General features: G+C 61.5%; 1 protein-coding gene across 1 annotated transcript; it reads left to right on the forward strand.

Annotated features, from left to right (window-relative positions):
- The first annotated feature begins 11,581 nt into the window (after positions 1-11,581).
- ENPP7 (ectonucleotide pyrophosphatase/phosphodiesterase 7) lies at positions 11,582-16,565 on the forward strand. The gene is made up of 6 exons (XM_030294629.1): positions 11,582-11,834; positions 12,981-13,126; positions 14,291-14,917; positions 15,569-15,878; positions 15,962-16,120; positions 16,483-16,565. The coding sequence occupies exons 1-6, from the start codon at positions 11,582-11,584 to the stop codon at positions 16,563-16,565; spliced, it is 1,578 nt and encodes a 525-aa protein (XP_030150489.1).
- The last annotated feature ends 937 nt before the right edge of the window (positions 16,566-17,502 follow it).

A 17,502-nucleotide genomic window follows, 5' to 3' on the forward strand; every position in this document is an offset into this window, starting at 1 on the left:
ACGAGCTGTCGCGCTCTGTGGCCGAGCTAAGGAAGCTAATCTACATCGGACAGGACACCAGCCTCCAAACAAGATTTCCTGGACCTTCCCCTTGAGGGTTCCAGGGGCTGGCACACGGGAAGGACGTCCACGTTCTTTCCCCCACCTTCGCTCGGATCCTGGCCCAGGTGGGTCCCAGTGGCTGACAGCACGGTTTCTTGACGTCACCCGTCTGCGGACCAGGCTCAACCCCACACGTCTCCACTGGTCCCCAAGGGTCCTGCTGGTGAAAGACTCTGAGGACAGCAGGGCCAGTGAGGATGACCGTGGACCCACGTAAAGGGGGTTACCCGCCCAAGGACCTTCGCTGCATGAGAGGGACACCGTCCCTTCCCCAGATGGAGGTGGTGAGTTGGGAGGGACAGGCCGGCAGTGACATGCTGGCCGTCCCTTATCTGCCCGGCGTGGCCAAAGGTACTTTCTTATCTGCCTTGACATGGCCCTTCTTCATTATCTGGGCATAAAAAGCATCCAAGCAGCTATAAAACAGATGCTCCTGGAGATAGCAGGTCGTCTGAGCTCCCCTAAGGGAAGATCCCATGACGGCGGTACCGATGGACCCAGATGGCGTCTGTCACCTTCCTGCTGCCCAGTGCCCAGAAGGGCCCTCGACCCTCGACTGGCTCTGGCCTTCGGGCAGAGTCAGCACCGCCACCCCCACCCCTACCCACCAAGGTGGTCAGCCGCCCGCCAGGAGCCAGAGGAGGGATGGGCACCATTTACCCTTTGCAGAGAGCCCCAGAAAACGGCCCCTGGCCGTGCCCCCCACTGCCCTTGCCCCACAGAGCTCAGCCCCTGGGGAAGGGAAAGAGGGGAAACCCCAAAACCCAGCACTCCCAGAAACACACTTTGGGGGGAGTTCCAGGCCTGAGTCCCGAGGGCTCCTGGAGACCACGGCTGGGGTCGGACGCCCAGACCAGCCAGAGTTCTGAGAAGAAAGCAGAGGAAAAGATTCCCGCCTGAAACACCCACGGGACAGTGACAGAGCAAGTTCCAGGAAGGCCCTGTCACGGATGAGCCCCAGGGGAGACGGACTCTGAGTGGTGCTTGCAAAGGGGTGACAGCGGGCAGTGGGCTCCTCCCTGGGGGGCTCGGGAGGGCCCAGCCACAGACAGGACCAAGGGTGTGACCAGCCTGGTCCCGGAGGCACCCCCCCAACACTCACAGCCAGGAGCTGAGCCACCGGATCCCCGGTCACTGGGGGACCCGGGTGGGGAGGGAGGGGTCGTACCCTCAGGGGTCCCCTTGCTCTGCCCGCCCCTGCCTTCCTGCCCCAGTCAGCTGACAATGTTGCTGACCTCACCCCCCAATCTGCCTTGTCCCCTAGGGGCCAAGGTCTCTGAGAAGGTGGGGAGACGCCCTCCCAAGGCCTCTGCTGCCCAGGGAGAAAGTTCCTGCTTCCAGGAGAGATACCGTGACATCGAACCCCTCGTTTCTCATTGTCCTCCTTGTGATGGACCCGCTGGGCCGGTGCTGGGGGGAGGCAGGACAGGCCAGGGAGGCCTCCCCAGGGCAGATTCTCAGGGCTGAGGGACGCTGCGGGCCACTGGCTCTAGCCCAGAGTGGCCCAAGTCTTGGGCTCAGCACTGAGGTGTCTCCCCTCCCCCACAACACGCGGTCCTCACAGATCCACACTTCCAGATGAACCAACAGTGGCAGCGGGCAGAGCTAGAAAACGTGCCTGGAGGGGTGACCCACATCCCAATTGGCAGGCAAGGCCACCGAGACCGGCAGCCTGCATTAAGGGGACAGTCTGGCCAGGCCTGGCGCCACCTGCCCAGGCCCCCCTGCAAGTTTCCGGGCGACTCAGTCCGTCCCTGCTCATCCGTCCCGGGTGGGAACGCAGGGCCAGCGCCTCGCTGGCTGATGACCCAGGGTCCACCCGTCACCTCGCAGGCACCAGAGGAGGCAGGAAGGAAGGGCTAGGCTGCCCCAGGGTGGTTCTGGCCGGTCCGAGAAAGGCTCAGACCGGCCACTGCCCAACCTCCCCAGCCAGGCCGACCCCCATTGGCAGTCAGCGTCCATCGGCCCCTCCGGGGTTCCCAGGGCCAGCGTGGTGGCCCCGGGAGGGACCTCCTTTGTGCCGATCCAGAAAGCAAGCCTGTTAAACAAGCAGGCACGTGGGGCACCAACCAGAAACACAGGGAAGGCACAGAGCCACACGCCCCGCCCAGGGGCCCCCAACGTCCCCCACAAACCTCCAGAGATGCCTCCTCGAGCCCCTGAATGGAGGTCCCGGGGGCGCAGTCATGCTGTCTGGGCAACCAGCCAGACCAGCCCACGACCAGCTCTCCACGGTGAGACCTCAGTGTCCCTCGGCCCTGTCGGCCAGGACCCAAGAGTCCCTTCTCACGTGGTGCACAGCTGGGGTCGCCGAATAAATGGTGATGTGCTCGGGGAGAAGCACGGTGAGTTAGAGCTAAGGGAGGGCACGGGGAGCCGGGAGAAGGGGAGCACAGGGAGGGAGCAAAGCTGTAAAAACGGGAGAACCGATGGACGGACGGAAGGCTCCAAGCAGGGTGGTGGCCTCGGAGAACGGCCACCCCACAGAACAGCCGACCTCACTCAGAAACAGCCACAGAGCATCATCGTGCGGCCCCCAGGTGAGATCACCGACCCCCTGAGCCTGCCTGGGGTCCAGGGCACAGACCAAGCCCGGCTGGGCGGGGAGGAGGTGATGATGGGTGAGGAGGGCTGGGGCCCCTGACTCCCAAACCGGCCTAAATCCAGGGCCTCGGGGCCTCGGACCGTCTCACAGGAAGGCCACTGATGGGGAACGAGGGGTCCTGGGCCTGTGAGGACCAGCGGGGCCTGGGGGAGTCCCTGATCCTCAGAGCGCAGCTCAGAGGCCCCGCTGGGTGGAACCCCCCCCCCCCCCCCCCCCCCCCCAGGCCACGTCACCTTGCTGGCCACCGAGCTGCTCCCCACTCGCTAAGCAGGCAGAGGGAGAAAGACATGGGACACCTGGGTGGCTCCGCCAGCTGGCGTCTGGCTCTCGGTTTCAGCTCGGATCGTGATCTCACAGTTCGTGAGTTCGAGCCCCACGTCGGGCTCTGTGCTGGCATCACAGCACCTGCTTGGGATGCTGTCTCCCTCTCTCTCTGCCTCTTCCCCGCTTGTGTTCTCTTTCTCTCAAAATAAATAAATACACATTAAATAAAAAAAAAAAAAGGAGGGAGAAAGAACCAAAACTCCCATTTATGGGGGCGCCTGGGGGGCTCAGTCGATTAAGCGTCCGACTTCAGCTCAGGTCATGATCTCACAGTTCGTGAGTTCAAGCCCCCCGTCGGGCTCTGTGCTGACAGCTAGGGGCCCGGAGCCCGTTTCGGATCCTGTGTCTCCCTCTCTCTCTGCCCCTCCCCCACTCGTGCTCTGTGTCTCTTTCAAAAATAAATATTAAACGCTTAAAAAAAACAAAAAAACTACCATTTATGTCACACTTGACCCGCCACGGCCCCTTGGGTTGGGAGCTTTCACATTATGCTTATTTTTCTCTCTAGGCTTTTCCGTATTTTCCAAATGTTCTGAAACGAGTGGGAGTTATTTTCAAAATTACCTTCTTAGTCCTTGCTAAACTTCTAGAACTATTTTAATATTTCTCAAACGGGGCGGGAGGGTAGAGGTTTTATGACTGCGATTTCAGCTTACGTGTCCTTCTCACCCTTGTCTAGAAGCCCCTTACACAGAGCTGGGCCTACGTGGGGTTGTCCACACTCCAGAGAACTGTCTCTCTACCTACCAGACAGAATTAGAATTCTCTGACCTAGTGCCGAACCCCCCTTAACATCGTTGGCATCTCAGAAAGGCCCCGGGATTCCAGGGTTTTTTTTTTTTTTTTTTAATTTTTACTCGTAGAAAAACACACACAGCACGAAATCCACACTCGCGTTGCCGTGCGACTGACCTGCAGAACGCTGTCGTCTTTCCAAAGCGAAAGCCTGTCCCCGTGAAACACTAACTCCCCGGCCTCTGCTGCCCCTTCCTTCGTTCCGCCTCTGTGAATCTGGCGACCGTAGGAGCCTCACATAAATGGAATCTTACACTGTTTATCCTTTTGGGACTGGCTGACTCCACCTGGCATCACGTCCGCCCGGTCCGTCCGCGCGGCACCAGCTGTCGGAAGGCCCCTTCCTGCTCCAGGCTGCGTAAACTCCGTTGCGTGGACAGACCCTCAGCCGATGGTGGACACCCGGCCAGCTTCTGTGCTCCAGCTCTTGTGGACTGCCACTGTGAACACAGGTGTGCAAACGTCAGCCCCGGTCCCTCACTTAGGGAACCAACCTGCCTGCCTCCCTCCCTCATTCATTCACGCATTCATTCACTCATTCCTCCAGACACACAAACTCATACACACAAGCATGAAAAGCAGACACACAAACTCATACCTACAGAGAAGGTGACCAGTGGTTCGGCAGGACCCGTGGAGCCCCGTGGAGGACAGCTCCCAAGTGGGGGGGAGGGGGTGGGTCCGGCCGGCCCTTCCTCCAGCTCGTGAAGGAGAAGGCGGCTCCGGGGAAGGAGGGTGACGCAGGGGTCCCCCGGACACTGGGGACCCACGGGGGGCCGAGCACACAGGTCCTGAAAGCCCCGCCTGAGAACCTGGGTCTTGTCCCTTCCGTGATGGAATCAGGAGAGGGATGGGAACAGTCTTGCTTTTATAAAACTTTAGAGGAAATGGAAATGTTTTTCCAGGAGAACGCCCAAGAGGGCCCGAAGCTGGCAAAGTTACAGGCTGTGTCACTCGGCGGGCTGAGATCCTGGGGCAGGTGGGCATCAGCACGGCGGTGCCCCCCTCCCCCTCATCTCCCTCCCCCATGGTGGTCAAGCCCACTGACGCCAGGAAACAATCTGGTCTCTTCAGGGACCTCACCCTGCAGGGCCATCCCACCCACAGGACAGACCCCGCTCTTCAAGGCAAACTGTCCCCACAGCCCCGAGCCCTCCCACCCAGCCCCCCATCCTGGCGTCCGAACAAGGCGGCCCGGCTGCCCTATCTCAGGACCCGACCTCCCTGCACGCCAGGAGGGAGGCCTGGGGGGAGGGGACAGCCTGCGAGGGAGGGGAGCACCCCGCGTCCCCAGGGAGCACTGCTAACCCACAGCACATAATCCTGTTAAAATATTAATCCTCATTTAGCTGGAGGCGAGGTGGCCGCTGCGATAAAGCTCCCGAGTGGTAATAAAAGGCAGCAGCAATTGATAAAGTGGATTGTGGCACTAATAAAATACTGCTGTCGTGAAGGTCGGGTCAGGCCCCAGTCATCGGGCACAACCAGCAGTGGGCAGGTCCCGCCCGCAGCGGGCAGGGTGGGGAGCGCCTCCCACGACAGCGGGGGTGCTCGTCGTGGGGGCGGGGGGTGGGGGGCCGCTCCAGCAGAGGGATGGAGGGAGGCTGCTCCACTCAGGTCCTCTTCCCCACGGTGCCCCCGGATGGCGGCGGCCCTTTGGGAAGGAATCGCCAGCCTCGGGCCACCGTCTCTCCCGGCAGGACCGCCACCAAGGTCGCAAAGGTTGTGGTGCCCCCTGGCGGCACACCTGCTGAGCCCAGGCCTGTCTGTGTGTGGCTCCTGATGGCCTCCCACTGCCCGCCAGACGTTTGTCCCAGGCTCAACGGCTCAGCTTCCCCCACCCCGCCCCCGGACACGAGGAAGAAGCACCCCATCTGGCCCCAAGCCGGGAGGGTCACAGGGCCTCCCAAGATGGCACAGGTTCAGGGACCCTGTCTGGGAAGGGTGCTCGGCCACGCCCCCGAGTCAAATTTTCATTCATCTCCTTCCTGATGGCAACGCTCCTCTCCAGCTTAACTGCACAATCGGGCCGTTCTTTGTCTCGTGTCCCCGAGAGCACGCAATGTGTCAGCAACACCCCCGATTTCCCTCCGCAGGGCGTGGACTGGGCGTGGGGAGACCTGTTAGAGCCCGGTTAGCCGCCTGTCACTGTGGAGAGTGGGGAGGGTGGACGCGTGACTTCCACACTTCTCCACGGAGGGGACAGCCCACGGTCGCGCCCACCCCGTCACCGGGCGTCCGGGGCCCCCTGGCGGCGGCAGCCCAGGAGTACGTGGCGGCCGGACAGGGAGACGGCGATTCCTGGTTTCTTTTTTTTTTCTTTTTTTTTTTTTAACGTTTTTTATTTATTTTTGGGACAGAGCGAGACAGAGCATGAACGGGGGAGGGGCAGAGAGAGAGGGAGACACAGAATCGGAAACAGGCTCGACGCGGGGCTCGAACCCACGGACCGTGAGATCGTGACCTGGCTGAAGTCGGACGCTTAACCGACTGCGCCACCCAGGCGCCCCGATTCCTGGTTTCTAGACATCGCTCCAGCGGCCGCGCGGAGACAGAGGAGAAGCGAGGACATCCGTCAGGGGTCCAGACTCTCCCTGCGCCACCCACGCCTTCTTTCCTCCACCCCCACTGTGTGCCAGGCACTGCAGCCGTGTCCCTAAGCCGCACGTCCACCTGATGGAGCCGGGGAGCCTGGGCTTCCGGGACAGCTGGATTACGACTTTACAAGTAGTTTCTCGACACCCCGCAGCAGGGGCACAACCACACCCAGCCCCTGGCCTCTAACATCACCTGCCGACAAAAGGAACCAGGCTCCCTGAGAAATGCCCGATTGTAGGACGGGGGCAGGAAATACACGAGATGTGGTTGCCGGGGAGCAGGAAGTGCTCAGAGAAAGTGATGGGCACGCCAAAGGGACACCGGAGGAGTGAAAGGGCTCCCGGCGGCCTGGGACGGGCCAGCGAACATCAATCAGGCAGCGGTGGGTTACAATCCACAGTGTGAAACAAGCATCCGCGAGTCTACACGGGTATGAATCATTGGACAGGTTAATACATGGGGAGAAGAGACAAACGTCCTGCTCAAAATTGCAAATAATTTCTGTAGATACTCTGTCCCCAAGGAGGTGGAGCGTGGCCTCTCAGTCCTCAAGTGTGGGTAGCACACGGTGGCCTTCCTTCCAAAGAGCAGAGCAGGCAAAGAGAAAGAAGAAAGTGGAGACACCTGGAGACTCTATCTTGGCCAGGTGATCAAGGTCACAGCACCGTGATGAGTCACGTTGATAGGATGTACCCTTGATAGGACATAATGGGAATGACACTTTATCTCTGCGCCCTTCCTCCCCAAAACCCATAACCCCTGTATAATCAAGAGATAAACGACAGATAATCCCAACGGAGGGAAGTTCTACAAAACACCTGACCAGCACTCCTCAAAACCGCCAATGTCATCAAAAGCAAGGGAGGTCCGAGAAACTATCACACCTGAGAGGAACACAGGGGCTAGGCCGATGACACAATGGGACCCCGGTACAGAGGTAGGACAACAGGGCAAGCACTGAGGAAATCTGAGAATACGGAGTTGTCGGTACTGAATCGAACAGTAACTTATGATGAACGTTGCTCATGTGTTATGCAAATATACCGCAGAATGTAAGATGTTACTAACAGAGGAAACCAGGCATAGGGTATGTGGGAAGTCGATCTTTGCGAGGTTTCCATAACCCTAAAATTGCCGTCAAAGAGTTTATCGTAAAAAATGTTCTCCCTAACCAAAAACATGATAGATATTTGCATACGTTTTCCCTCCACGCATATTTATTCACCCAACAAATACGGGTTCAGTGCCTCCTCTGGGCTGGCTGGGGCCAGGCTCTGGGGATACAACCATGAAAAATATGGCCAGGCCTGCCTTCAGGGGGCTCCGGGTCGACCGTCTGCCTGAGAAATGACCGGTGCGCAAGACAGCGGGGAAAGTTACGAGAGGTAAATACAACTGGTCAGTACCTATGAAAAGTAGATTCCAGAATATACGTTCCAAGACACATACGCTGAAAGATACAAAAAAAAAAACAAAACAAAACTGATGAGGCCCTAAGATCCAATGACCTTGAGCAGTGGTCAGAGATGACGAATAAACTGCACGTGGGAGCAGACAGAAGAAACCGTGACTTGGAAAATCTCATCACACGCCCGTCAAGCACACAAAAGGAACACAAAATAAAACCCAGTGGAGACAGTGGGGCAGAGGAGACACCACTCGTGGCTGGTGGGACCGGCAGCTAAGAGCTCAGCCGTTCTGACCGCGACACAACTGTTAAGGCCCAAGCAGCCGCATCCCAGGACCCCTTCCCAGGTAGCGGCCGGAGGAAACACCGGGAAAGTAGAAGGGGAAGTCAGCGATGTCACCATAGTCACAGCTGCACTATTTTTAAAAGCAGTCAACAGCCCCAAAGCCCGAGATAGGGTCCCAAGTGGCTGGTGCACCCACGGCCCGTAGACGTGGTTCAAAGCAGGGTTGTCGAGCCTGGCTTCAAGGACCGGCTCCTCCGTCTGCTGAGCGACCTGAAACCTCGCTCTGCCTCAGTTTCCCCACACATAAAGTGAGGATATTACGAACTCCCGCCTTCCAGAACTATCTCCACGCTTGAATGAGATCCTGGGTAAGTAAAGCCAGTGCCCTGTCACTTCTGGTTCCCGTCAGCTAGCACACCCTCTTTTTGTTGAAGTGTTCTAGGAGGCCATGGAAGGAAAAGGAAACTGATGGAAGGGTGACCCATGAGATCCAGGAAGGGAAAAAAAAAAAAAGCCTACTGAGACATTGAGACGACAGGGAGCAGACCTTTTCCGCCATCTCCAGGCCAGACCCAGGCAGGCAGCAGAGGGTGAACAGGAGCCTTGAATCCACACCCCCGCCCCCCCTCCCCCGGACGGGGGTCAGCAGAAGAAAGTGCCCTGTGACAACAGGTCCTCGAGGCCTCCGTCGCTCGCACCCGCCGCCAGGACCAGCGCTGGCCCCAAGCCCCCCCAGTGTCCCGGGCCGGACCCCTGAACCCCCGCGTCGGGCCCACTTCCCTCCCGCCTCCCCCCTGCCCACGCAGCAGCCTGCATTTCAGGTCACCTCCCGGCTCAGACCCGGCAAGGCCGCCCAGAGCCTGGGAATGGATCCTGCTGAGCCCGACAGAAAACCAAACAAGGAAACAGAAGCAAGACAGGCTGCGCGCACGACTCGCAGCGAGGACGCAGGCGACAGGCCACGCGACCCAGGACTCCCACGCGCCCCCCGGGAGACCCTCAGCGCCGGCCTGGGGAACCCGCGGGAGGAACGCTCCAGAGAGAAGAGGCTGGGGCTGTCACATGACATTTTTCTTTCATCCTATTGGCCATAACGGGGGTCACATGGTCAGATCTCGCTGAAGGGGATGCTGGGAAGTGTAGTCTTTATTCTTGGCAGCCATCTTATCCTGGAGGTCTGGAAGAACAGAACGTTGAAAGACAGCTACCCCAAAACCCGGGCTCCTCCATGGCCCGCCCCTCTAGCCTCCAGCCCGACCTCGCCCCTCCTCCCCCCCTCCGCCCTTGGGAGCCCCGGCACTTCTTCCCCTGCACGCCTGCCCCCCACCTGGAAGGCAGGCTTTCCTGCCCACTCTGCGGCCTGGATGTCAGACCCACAGAGTAGCCCTCCTGGGCCTGACCCCACACGGGTGTAAATGAGGCCCCGCTGTTCTCTCCCAGGGCACCTGCACCCACTCACACACAGCTGCCGCCTCCATCCCTGGAGCTGGGGCCCCGCGCCACACTCCCTGCACCTGCTGTGGCCTGGCCCACCACTTGGCAGGCCGCCCGTCGGCGCTGGTTGTAGGAGTCCGTGCGGTGCGCCTGTCCGGGATTCCCAGACTCCGGCAGACGGGAGAACCTCCAAGGCCGGTTGCTGTGTGGGGATTCCTCCCCAGGGTGTGTTTCAGTAGGGTTCCGGTGGGGAGGACCCTGGTATCTGCCCCCGTGGAGAAGGCTCTGATGGCCTCTGTGGTGGTGAGCTGGGCATCGCTTGGAGAGAACATCTTGCTGCAGCCCTCATAAGTCAGGCCTGCTGTTGACAGGTTTGTAGGTGAAGAAAATTTAAATCAGGACGTACTACCCACCGGACACCTCCACTCGGGCTGCCCGCGGGCACCCCCAACACGGGGTGGCTAAAATGGAATGCTGGTTTCCCTCCACCCGCCATCTCCCCCACGTGCAGTCGGCCAGCAAGGCCTCCGTACTCCCCTGGCACCCGTCACCGCCACAGCAGCCACCCTGGTCCGGGCCACCACCCCCTCCTGCCCAGACACTGGCAGGCACCTCCCTGCACGGATCCCAGCCCGCCCCTTCCTCAGGCCTACCCTCCTGCAGGGGGAACACCTTGTTTCTTTAAAAACCATCAGGTAGGGGCGCCTGGGTGGCGCAGTCGGTTAAGCGTCCGACTTCAGCCAGGTCACGATCTCGCGGTCCGTGAGTTCGAGCCCCGCGTCGGGCTCTGGGCTGATGGCTCGGAGCCTGGAGCCTGCTTCCGATTCTGTGTCTCCCTCTCCCTCTGCCCCTCCCCCATTCATGCTCTGTCTCTCTCTGTCTCAAAAATAAAATGTTAAAAAAAAAATTAAAAAAAAAAAAAACATCAGGTCAGGGGCACCTGGGGGGGCCCGACTTCGGCTCGGGTCACGATCTCGCCGTTCGTGGGTTCGAGCCCCATGTCGGGCTCTGTGCTGACAGCTCGGAGCCTGGAGCCTGCTTCTGTTCCTGTGTCTCCCTCTCTCTCTGCCCCTCCCCCGCTTGTGCTCCCTCTCTCTGGCTCTCAAAAATTAAAAAAAAAAAAAAAAATTAGATCAGTTTTGTCCTTCCCTTGGTTGGCTTCGCCCTGACCTGCACAAGAACGCCCGACTCGGTACTACCACAGCCCCCCCAGGCCCCAGGCCCCGCCACGCCGCCCTCTGACCTGCCCCTGGCTCCCACCCACGCCGTCCTCTGGTGCGGCCCTGGCCGGCCACCTGTTCTGCTGCCCCTCCCCAGCCATGTGCTCCGTCTCACCCTCCTGCCTGCTTTCTTTCCGAGAACCTCACTATTTTACGGATCTACCTGCCCACTCATTGTCCTTTGTGTGTCCCCAACCAGAATGAAAGGAGCCAGGAGCAGGTCTGTCTCCTTCACTCTGTGTCCGCAGAACGGAGAACCGTGCCCGGCTCATAGAACGAGCTTCGTAGGTACGGAGAGAGGGAGGGAGAGAGACAGAGACAGAAACAGGGACAGAGAAGGGGGCTGCACACTGAACTCAGGAGTCCCTCTCCCGCGTGCGCCCACCCCCATGAGCACAGGTAACGAGGGAGCCCCCTCTTCCGAGTGCTCTGGGGTCAGGGCGAGCAGGGCACCGGGGCCGAGAGCGCCTAGGAGAGGTGGAGTGGGGACACCGGCCTTCTGGAGGGAGTGGCCTCCTCTGCAATCCAGGCCTTCGGGACCGGTCCCCATCCTCCCTGTGAGGACACACGTGCACGAGGTGGGAGGAGCACCCAGCCCAGGAGGCTGTGCTGGCAATAAAAGCCGATGCCGCGTGAGGGCTGGGCCCGGGTGGCAGGTGCGGTGACCAGGGCCGCTTTCCGAGACGCAGGTATGTGCAGGTCTTGTGTTCAAAGAGGCACAGGATCAGGTCGGCCCGGCTGACCCTGGGACTTTGCTCTGCTCCTCAGCAGGAACGAGCCCGGAGGCTTTCCTGTCTGAAAAACCCATCATGGGACGCTCGGCTGTCCTCCTCGCCGTGGCCCTGGCCACCCTCCTGGCTCCGGGGACAGGGGCTCCCGTCGGCAGGAAGGTCTCCCGGAATAAGCTGCTGCTGGTGTCCTTTGACGGCTTCCGCTGGGACTATGACCAGGACGTACCCACCCCCAACCTGGACGCCATGGCACTCGACGGGGTGAAAGCACGCTACATGACCCCGGCCTTCGTCACCATGACCAGCCCCTGCCACTTCACCCTGGTCACTGGTGAGCGTTGGCCTCGGGTGGGGCCTGGGGCTGGGGAGGGGGCTGAGCAACCAGGGGGAACCAACAGAAGGCACCCAGTGTATGCACAGAGCCCTGTCCCCCCGGGGGGCCGCACAGGGACAAAGGTGACCCCCAGGAGGGGATGCTGTCACTGGGGAGACGCAGCACGGCCGGTGACAACCGACACAAGCCACAAAACTACCCAGCCGTCTCGTTTTAAACAGTGACCCCAACCAAGGTGGCAACCTGGGAGGGCTTCTGGAGGTGGTGAGTGTGGCTGGGTTTCAGACAGGCAGGCAGGAGAGATGAGCCTGAGGCTCCCTGCTGTCCCCGCCCCCCGAGGTCCCCTCGAACCCACCGTCGCCCTATTTAGGCTGGGAGTCTAGAATTCAGGTGTCAGCAGGGAGACTCAGGGGGCCCTTCCTGCCGCTCCCCGCTTCCTGCCCGTCGGTCCAGCCCCAGCCGCCCCTCCCACCTGTGCCTCCCCTCATCTCGTGAGGATGCTTGCCCATAGACTCAGGGCCCACCCTGACCCAGACTGCCCTCATCTTGACCTCACTAGTCGCACCTGCAAAGACCCCATCCCCAAGCAAGGTGACACGCTGAGGCTCATTCCTTGCGGACGGCTCATCCTGACGCCAGCATTCTGTGACCACGGCTCCCACTGCAAACACCTGCACGTCACCTGCGTCCTCCGTAGATCGCGGACGGGGGTGCGGGGGAAGGGGGCACACTCTTCATCGTCCCCCCTCTTGTGCCTTCTGAGCGCACGTGCGCGTGTTTCCCGTGCAAAAAGTGAACTTTAGAAAATACCTCGCGGATAGAGCTCCGCTGGGAGTTCACTTAAATTTCTGCCCGGGATTCTGTGTTATGACCGGGCCGTAACTGATTAATTAGTTCCCTCCTGAGAGCCATCTGGGTCCCTCCCAGGCTTTGCTAAAACCCAGAGGCTACAAATGACGTCCCCGCAACGGGTGGGGCTGCGCTGTGCGCACATTGAGCCCCAGGATGAGTCGCCGGCACTGCGGATAGAACCTCTGGGTTGGGGAGGATGTGCCTGGGACCCCAAACCTGGGCTCCTGGGGGGGCGGCACGCGAGAAAGCCCGCCCACCCCCCACCTCCCCTCTGCTGCCTCCTTCCCACAGGCAAATACATCGAGAACCACGGCGTGGTTCACAACATGTACTACAACACCACCAGCAAGGTGAAGCTGCCCTACCACGCCACGCTGGGCGTCCAGATGTGGTGGGACAATGGCAGCTTACCCATCTGGATCACGGCCCAGAGGCAGGTAATGCCCCCACAGACGGCAGTCGGGAGAGAGGGGAAGGCAGGACCAGGCCCAGAAAGACCTTTCGAGACCCACGCTGGCCCGCTCCCCGCCCTGGCGTCCCGGGCTCCCAGCATAGAGGGGCCTTGGGGGCGGTGGGTACCGCCCTGCCCAGTCCTCCCTGGAGCCCTGGGACCGAGCAGGGCTGCTCCGGCCTCCCGCCGGGAGGGAATACTGCACCCCTGGACCCCTGGCAGTGGCAGAGGGGTCCCCAGGGGAAAAATAACGTCACTCGACCAAAAGGCACATAACAATGAAACAGCCTGATGCCTCTCCCCTTCCCGACTCCTCTCAGGGCTGGGTGGCTAAGTTCCAGAGGGAGGAAGACAAAGTAAGAGGTGGGTTGTGGGGTTGAGCTCGGGGAGCTCACCATCCTGCAACGTCCTGGGAGCTTCCTGGCCCCACCACAGGCGTGGTTTCTAGTCAACAAGGCCCAACGGATGCTTTCAAGATGAGCCCAGGATGAACTTCGGAGCCTACACCCGCCTTCTAGGCCGGGTGTCCACTCAGGTCGGAGTCCCTCCGCTCTGGAAGGAGCTACCCGGATGCCAGGCTCACTCACAGAAAGCAGGGGCCGAGAGCCTGGCCTCTCGCGGCGCTCGGTCCAAACGGAAGGGCGCAGGGGGAGCGGACAACCGCGGGCACGTGGTTGGGGGGCCAGATGGATCTGGAAATAAAGCAGCCATCGATTTATGGAAAGGCGGATGGGCGGCCAGGTTGAAGGCTGCAAGGGCAGGCCAGAGGACACGGGGGAAGGACCTGAACAAGAATCCCGCGGGGAGGGGCCGGGCTCCAGGCCAGAAGGGGAGGGCCATCCGTCCGGACAGCTCAGCCTCGGGGCAAGGGCCTAGGGCCGTAGTGATGATGAGGACGCCGCGTATCTGGGGACATGTGTATATCCATTATCGCACCGGTGCTGAGTCCTGAGTCCACGGGGCACCTGCTCTCTCCTCTATAAACTCGGGAACGTGAGATAAGAGTTGTAAAAGGGCTTCCCCCCAAGAAAGGCCCACGCCTGCAGCAGGTGCAGGGCAGGGCGGGTGGGCAGAGGGGAGGGCAGGGCCGGGCACAGGCAGGGGCTGAGCCCAAGGAGGCCCGTGGCTCCCACGCCACCTTCTCTGACAGGGCCTAAAGACCGGCTCCTTCTTCTACCCTGGCGGGAACGTCACCTACCAAAACGTGGCCGTGACGCTGAGCCGCAAGGAAGGCGCTCTGCACAACTACGGGAACGAGGCGGAGTGGAAAGCCAACATCGACACGGTGATGGCCTGGTTCACGGGGGAGGGCCTGGACCTGGTCACGCTCTACTTCGGGGAGCCCGACTCCACGGGCCACAAGTACGGCCCCGAGTCCCAGCAGAGGAAGGACATGGTGATGCAGGTGGACAGGACCGTGGGCTACCTCCGGGACAGCATCAGGAGCAGCGGCCTGGAGGACAGCCTCAACCTGATCGTCACCTCCGACCACGGCATGACCACCGTCCACAAGCAGGCCCCGGACCTGGTGGAGTTCCACAAGTTCCCCAACTTCACCTTCAAGGACATCGAGTTTGAGCTCCTGGACTACGGGCCGAATGGGATGCTGCTGCCCAAGGAGGGCAAGCTGGAGACGGTGTACGAGGCCCTCAAGGACGCCCACCCCAAACTGCACGTCTTCAAGAAGGAGTCCTTCCCCTCGTCCCTCCACTACGCCAACAACGCCAGGATCACCCCCTTGCTCATGTTCAGCGACCCTGGCTACGTCATCCACGGGGTGAGCTGCCCGCAGGATCACGGCTGGGGACGGGCTCCCTCACTGGGCCGCCGGGCCCCCCTCGAGTTCCGTCTCCCGCCGGCCCCCAGTTTGAGCGGCGCGGGCCGCCGCAGGCACATGCCCGTCACCACGCGGTGGGAGTGCGTCTGTCCACGTGCACGTGTGTGTACGTGCGTAAGATCCGTGTGTGTGCTTCGTACGCGTCCTGGGTGCGTGCGTGGACATACGTGTACGTGCGTGTGCATGCGTGGAGGTCAAAGCGTGGGAAGACCGGCCAGAGGGAGGGAGGGAGGGAGGGAGGGACGAGGGCAAGGGGCCCGCTCTGCCATCAGATGAGAGCCACGGGATGCTGGAGGGGAAGCCAGATGCAGGCTGGGAGGGGGAGTCGGGGAGGGGGCGCTGGTGTGCACAGGCGCCCCGGGCGGCCAGCGCCACCCCGCGTCCTTGGGGTCAGCGCCTCTGTCACCAGGTCTTTGCTGAGGCTCTCTCTTGGGCCGCGGATCCTGGGGGCTCAGAATTCAGAGACCCTCCCCTGCCCCTACGTGTGAACGCCTTCCGGGGGTCCTCTGCCGACACAGCGATGCGGCTGGCAGAGAGGGCGGGGGTGTGCTTCGGGCCCCGCAAAGACTCAGGACCTTCCCTCCTCGGCAGAGACTGAGCGTGCAATTCAACAAGGGGGAACACGGCTTCCACAACAATGTCACAGACATGAAGACCATCTTCCGGGCCGTGGGCCCCAGCTTCAAGCGGGGCCTGGAGGTGGAGCCCTTCGAGAGCGTCCACGTGTACGAGCTCATGTGCAAGCTGCTGGGCATCGTGCCCGAGGCCAACGACGGGTCCCTCAGCGTCCTGCTGCCCACGCTGCAGGAAACCAGCCACGGGCCCCTCAGCACCGTGTCGCCCACGCTGCAGAAAACCAGCCACGGGCCCCTCAGCACCGTGTCGCCCACGTCCCCCTCAGGTAAGGTGCTGCCGTCCGCCTGCACCTGCTCTGCCCCCAGGCACCTGCAGACTGTGTGTGCGCGCCTGCCCTGCCCTGACCAGGGATGGCCGTCAGTCGTGCGGGGCCGCCTTCTCCTTCCCCGCCCCAGACTCTGGAAACGTCTCGAGTACCCGACACCATGCAGCGCACTTTGCGCATCTTGGGAGCAGCACAGAAGGGGAGCAGCCTTGTTGGGGGCGGGGAGACTGAGGGCCAGGGAAGTAGGTGGTTTGCCCCCAGGACAGGCCTCCTGGTGAAGTCCACCTCCGGGCTTCTGATGCCACATGACCTATTGCCCCACATGGCCACGGGAGGGCTCCTTCCTGGATCGGCCTCCCCCCAGCACACCCTTACCCCCCCCCCACCCCGACCCAGCCCAGGGGCAGACAAGATGGTGGACCCCAGCAGGGGCCTGGCTGGAGGTGGGGAGGGGCTGCTCAGCAGGGGAGGGGCCGTGGTGAGAGATGAGGTCAGGGGGCTCATGGGGGGGGCGGTGCAGAGGGCACCCGGGCCACCATGGGGGAGTGGGGGAAGTGTTAGGCTCTGGCTCCCCTCACTCACTGTATGCTCCAAATTTCCTCAGGGTTTGCCCTCGTGCCACGTGGCTGGTGCCCCTTGGTGGTGGGACTCTCAGTGGCTACGATTCTTCTGGCCGAGGTCGCATAATGCCGCTCAAGGTCAGAGGCCCAGGAGGGGAAGGGAGGGGAGAGGAGGGGAGGAGGGGAGGCAAGAGGAGGGGAGGGGAGGGTGGGACCGTGCTCCCTGCTGCCCCAGCCCGATGCCCCCACCATTGACCTGGGCCCCCTCACCGGGCAGAGAGGAGTCAGTCCTCAGGACCCTGCAGGCCCCTTCCAGCTGCCCTGCTCTAGGCCTGGAGCAGGTCTTTCCCAAGCAGACCACCCATGACACTGGGACCCTCCCAGCCTCCTCCCCACCCGGCCGCCTTCAAGTCCGTGCTGTGTCCCGGGACAAGGGAGAGCTCAGAAGCCTTGGGGTTTAGGTTTGCGGGGCAGGTCCTGGGACACACAGGGAGCTGCCAGCCCAGGGGACTCAGCTTGCTGAGCGACAGCCCTGCCTGGTTTCTGCCGTGTGGTGCCACAGCCCTCCAGCCAAAGCAGAAGCCAAATCATTCATTCATTCCCAGACCACACAGTGGGAGCCTGTTGGGTGTCCCGGGTCTGGGGATACCAGCCAAGACAGTCTGGGCCCCACGCCCCGGAGTCTGTAATTTAGGGGACCGCCAAGGGCAGACAACGGGCAGAGAACGAATCAGTGGGCAAGACGACTGAGACCGTCTAACGGGGGAGGGGGAGACCTGAATGAGGAGGACGGCGGCCATGCCCAGCCCCGGGGGATGGGGTTCCAGGAGCGCAAGTGAGAGCCCCTGGGCGAGACTGCCTCCTCGAGTTTGTGGAAGAGAAGGGAGGCCTGTGCTTGGAGGCTGGTATTGGAGGAAGGGGTCCATGATGAGCTCACCACGGACAGAGGGGCCCGGAGCTGCCTCACGGGCCGCAGGGAGCCCCTAGCCGAGGGACATGGTGGGGGGAGGGGACACCTGATTCGACACCAATGATTAAAAGAACACTGGAGGCCAGAGCGTGGC

This window comes from Lynx canadensis, chromosome E1 (assembly GCF_007474595.2).
Source record: "Lynx canadensis isolate LIC74 chromosome E1, mLynCan4.pri.v2, whole genome shotgun sequence".
In the NCBI taxonomy this organism is placed as follows: Eukaryota; Metazoa; Chordata; class Mammalia; order Carnivora; family Felidae; genus Lynx; species Lynx canadensis.

Excerpts from the sequence above, each read along its gene's own strand:
- ENPP7 (XM_030294629.1), top strand. The coding sequence starts at position 11,582 with ATGGGACGCTCGGCTGTCCTCCTCGCCGTGGCCCTGGCCACCCTCCTG. Across the intron at positions 13,127-14,290 it reads GGATCACGGCCCAGAGGCAG|GGCCTAAAGACCGGCTCCTT; the intron begins GTAATGCCCCCA and ends CTTCTCTGACAG. Across the intron at positions 14,918-15,568 it reads CTGGCTACGTCATCCACGGG|AGACTGAGCGTGCAATTCAA; the intron begins GTGAGCTGCCCG and ends CCTCCTCGGCAG.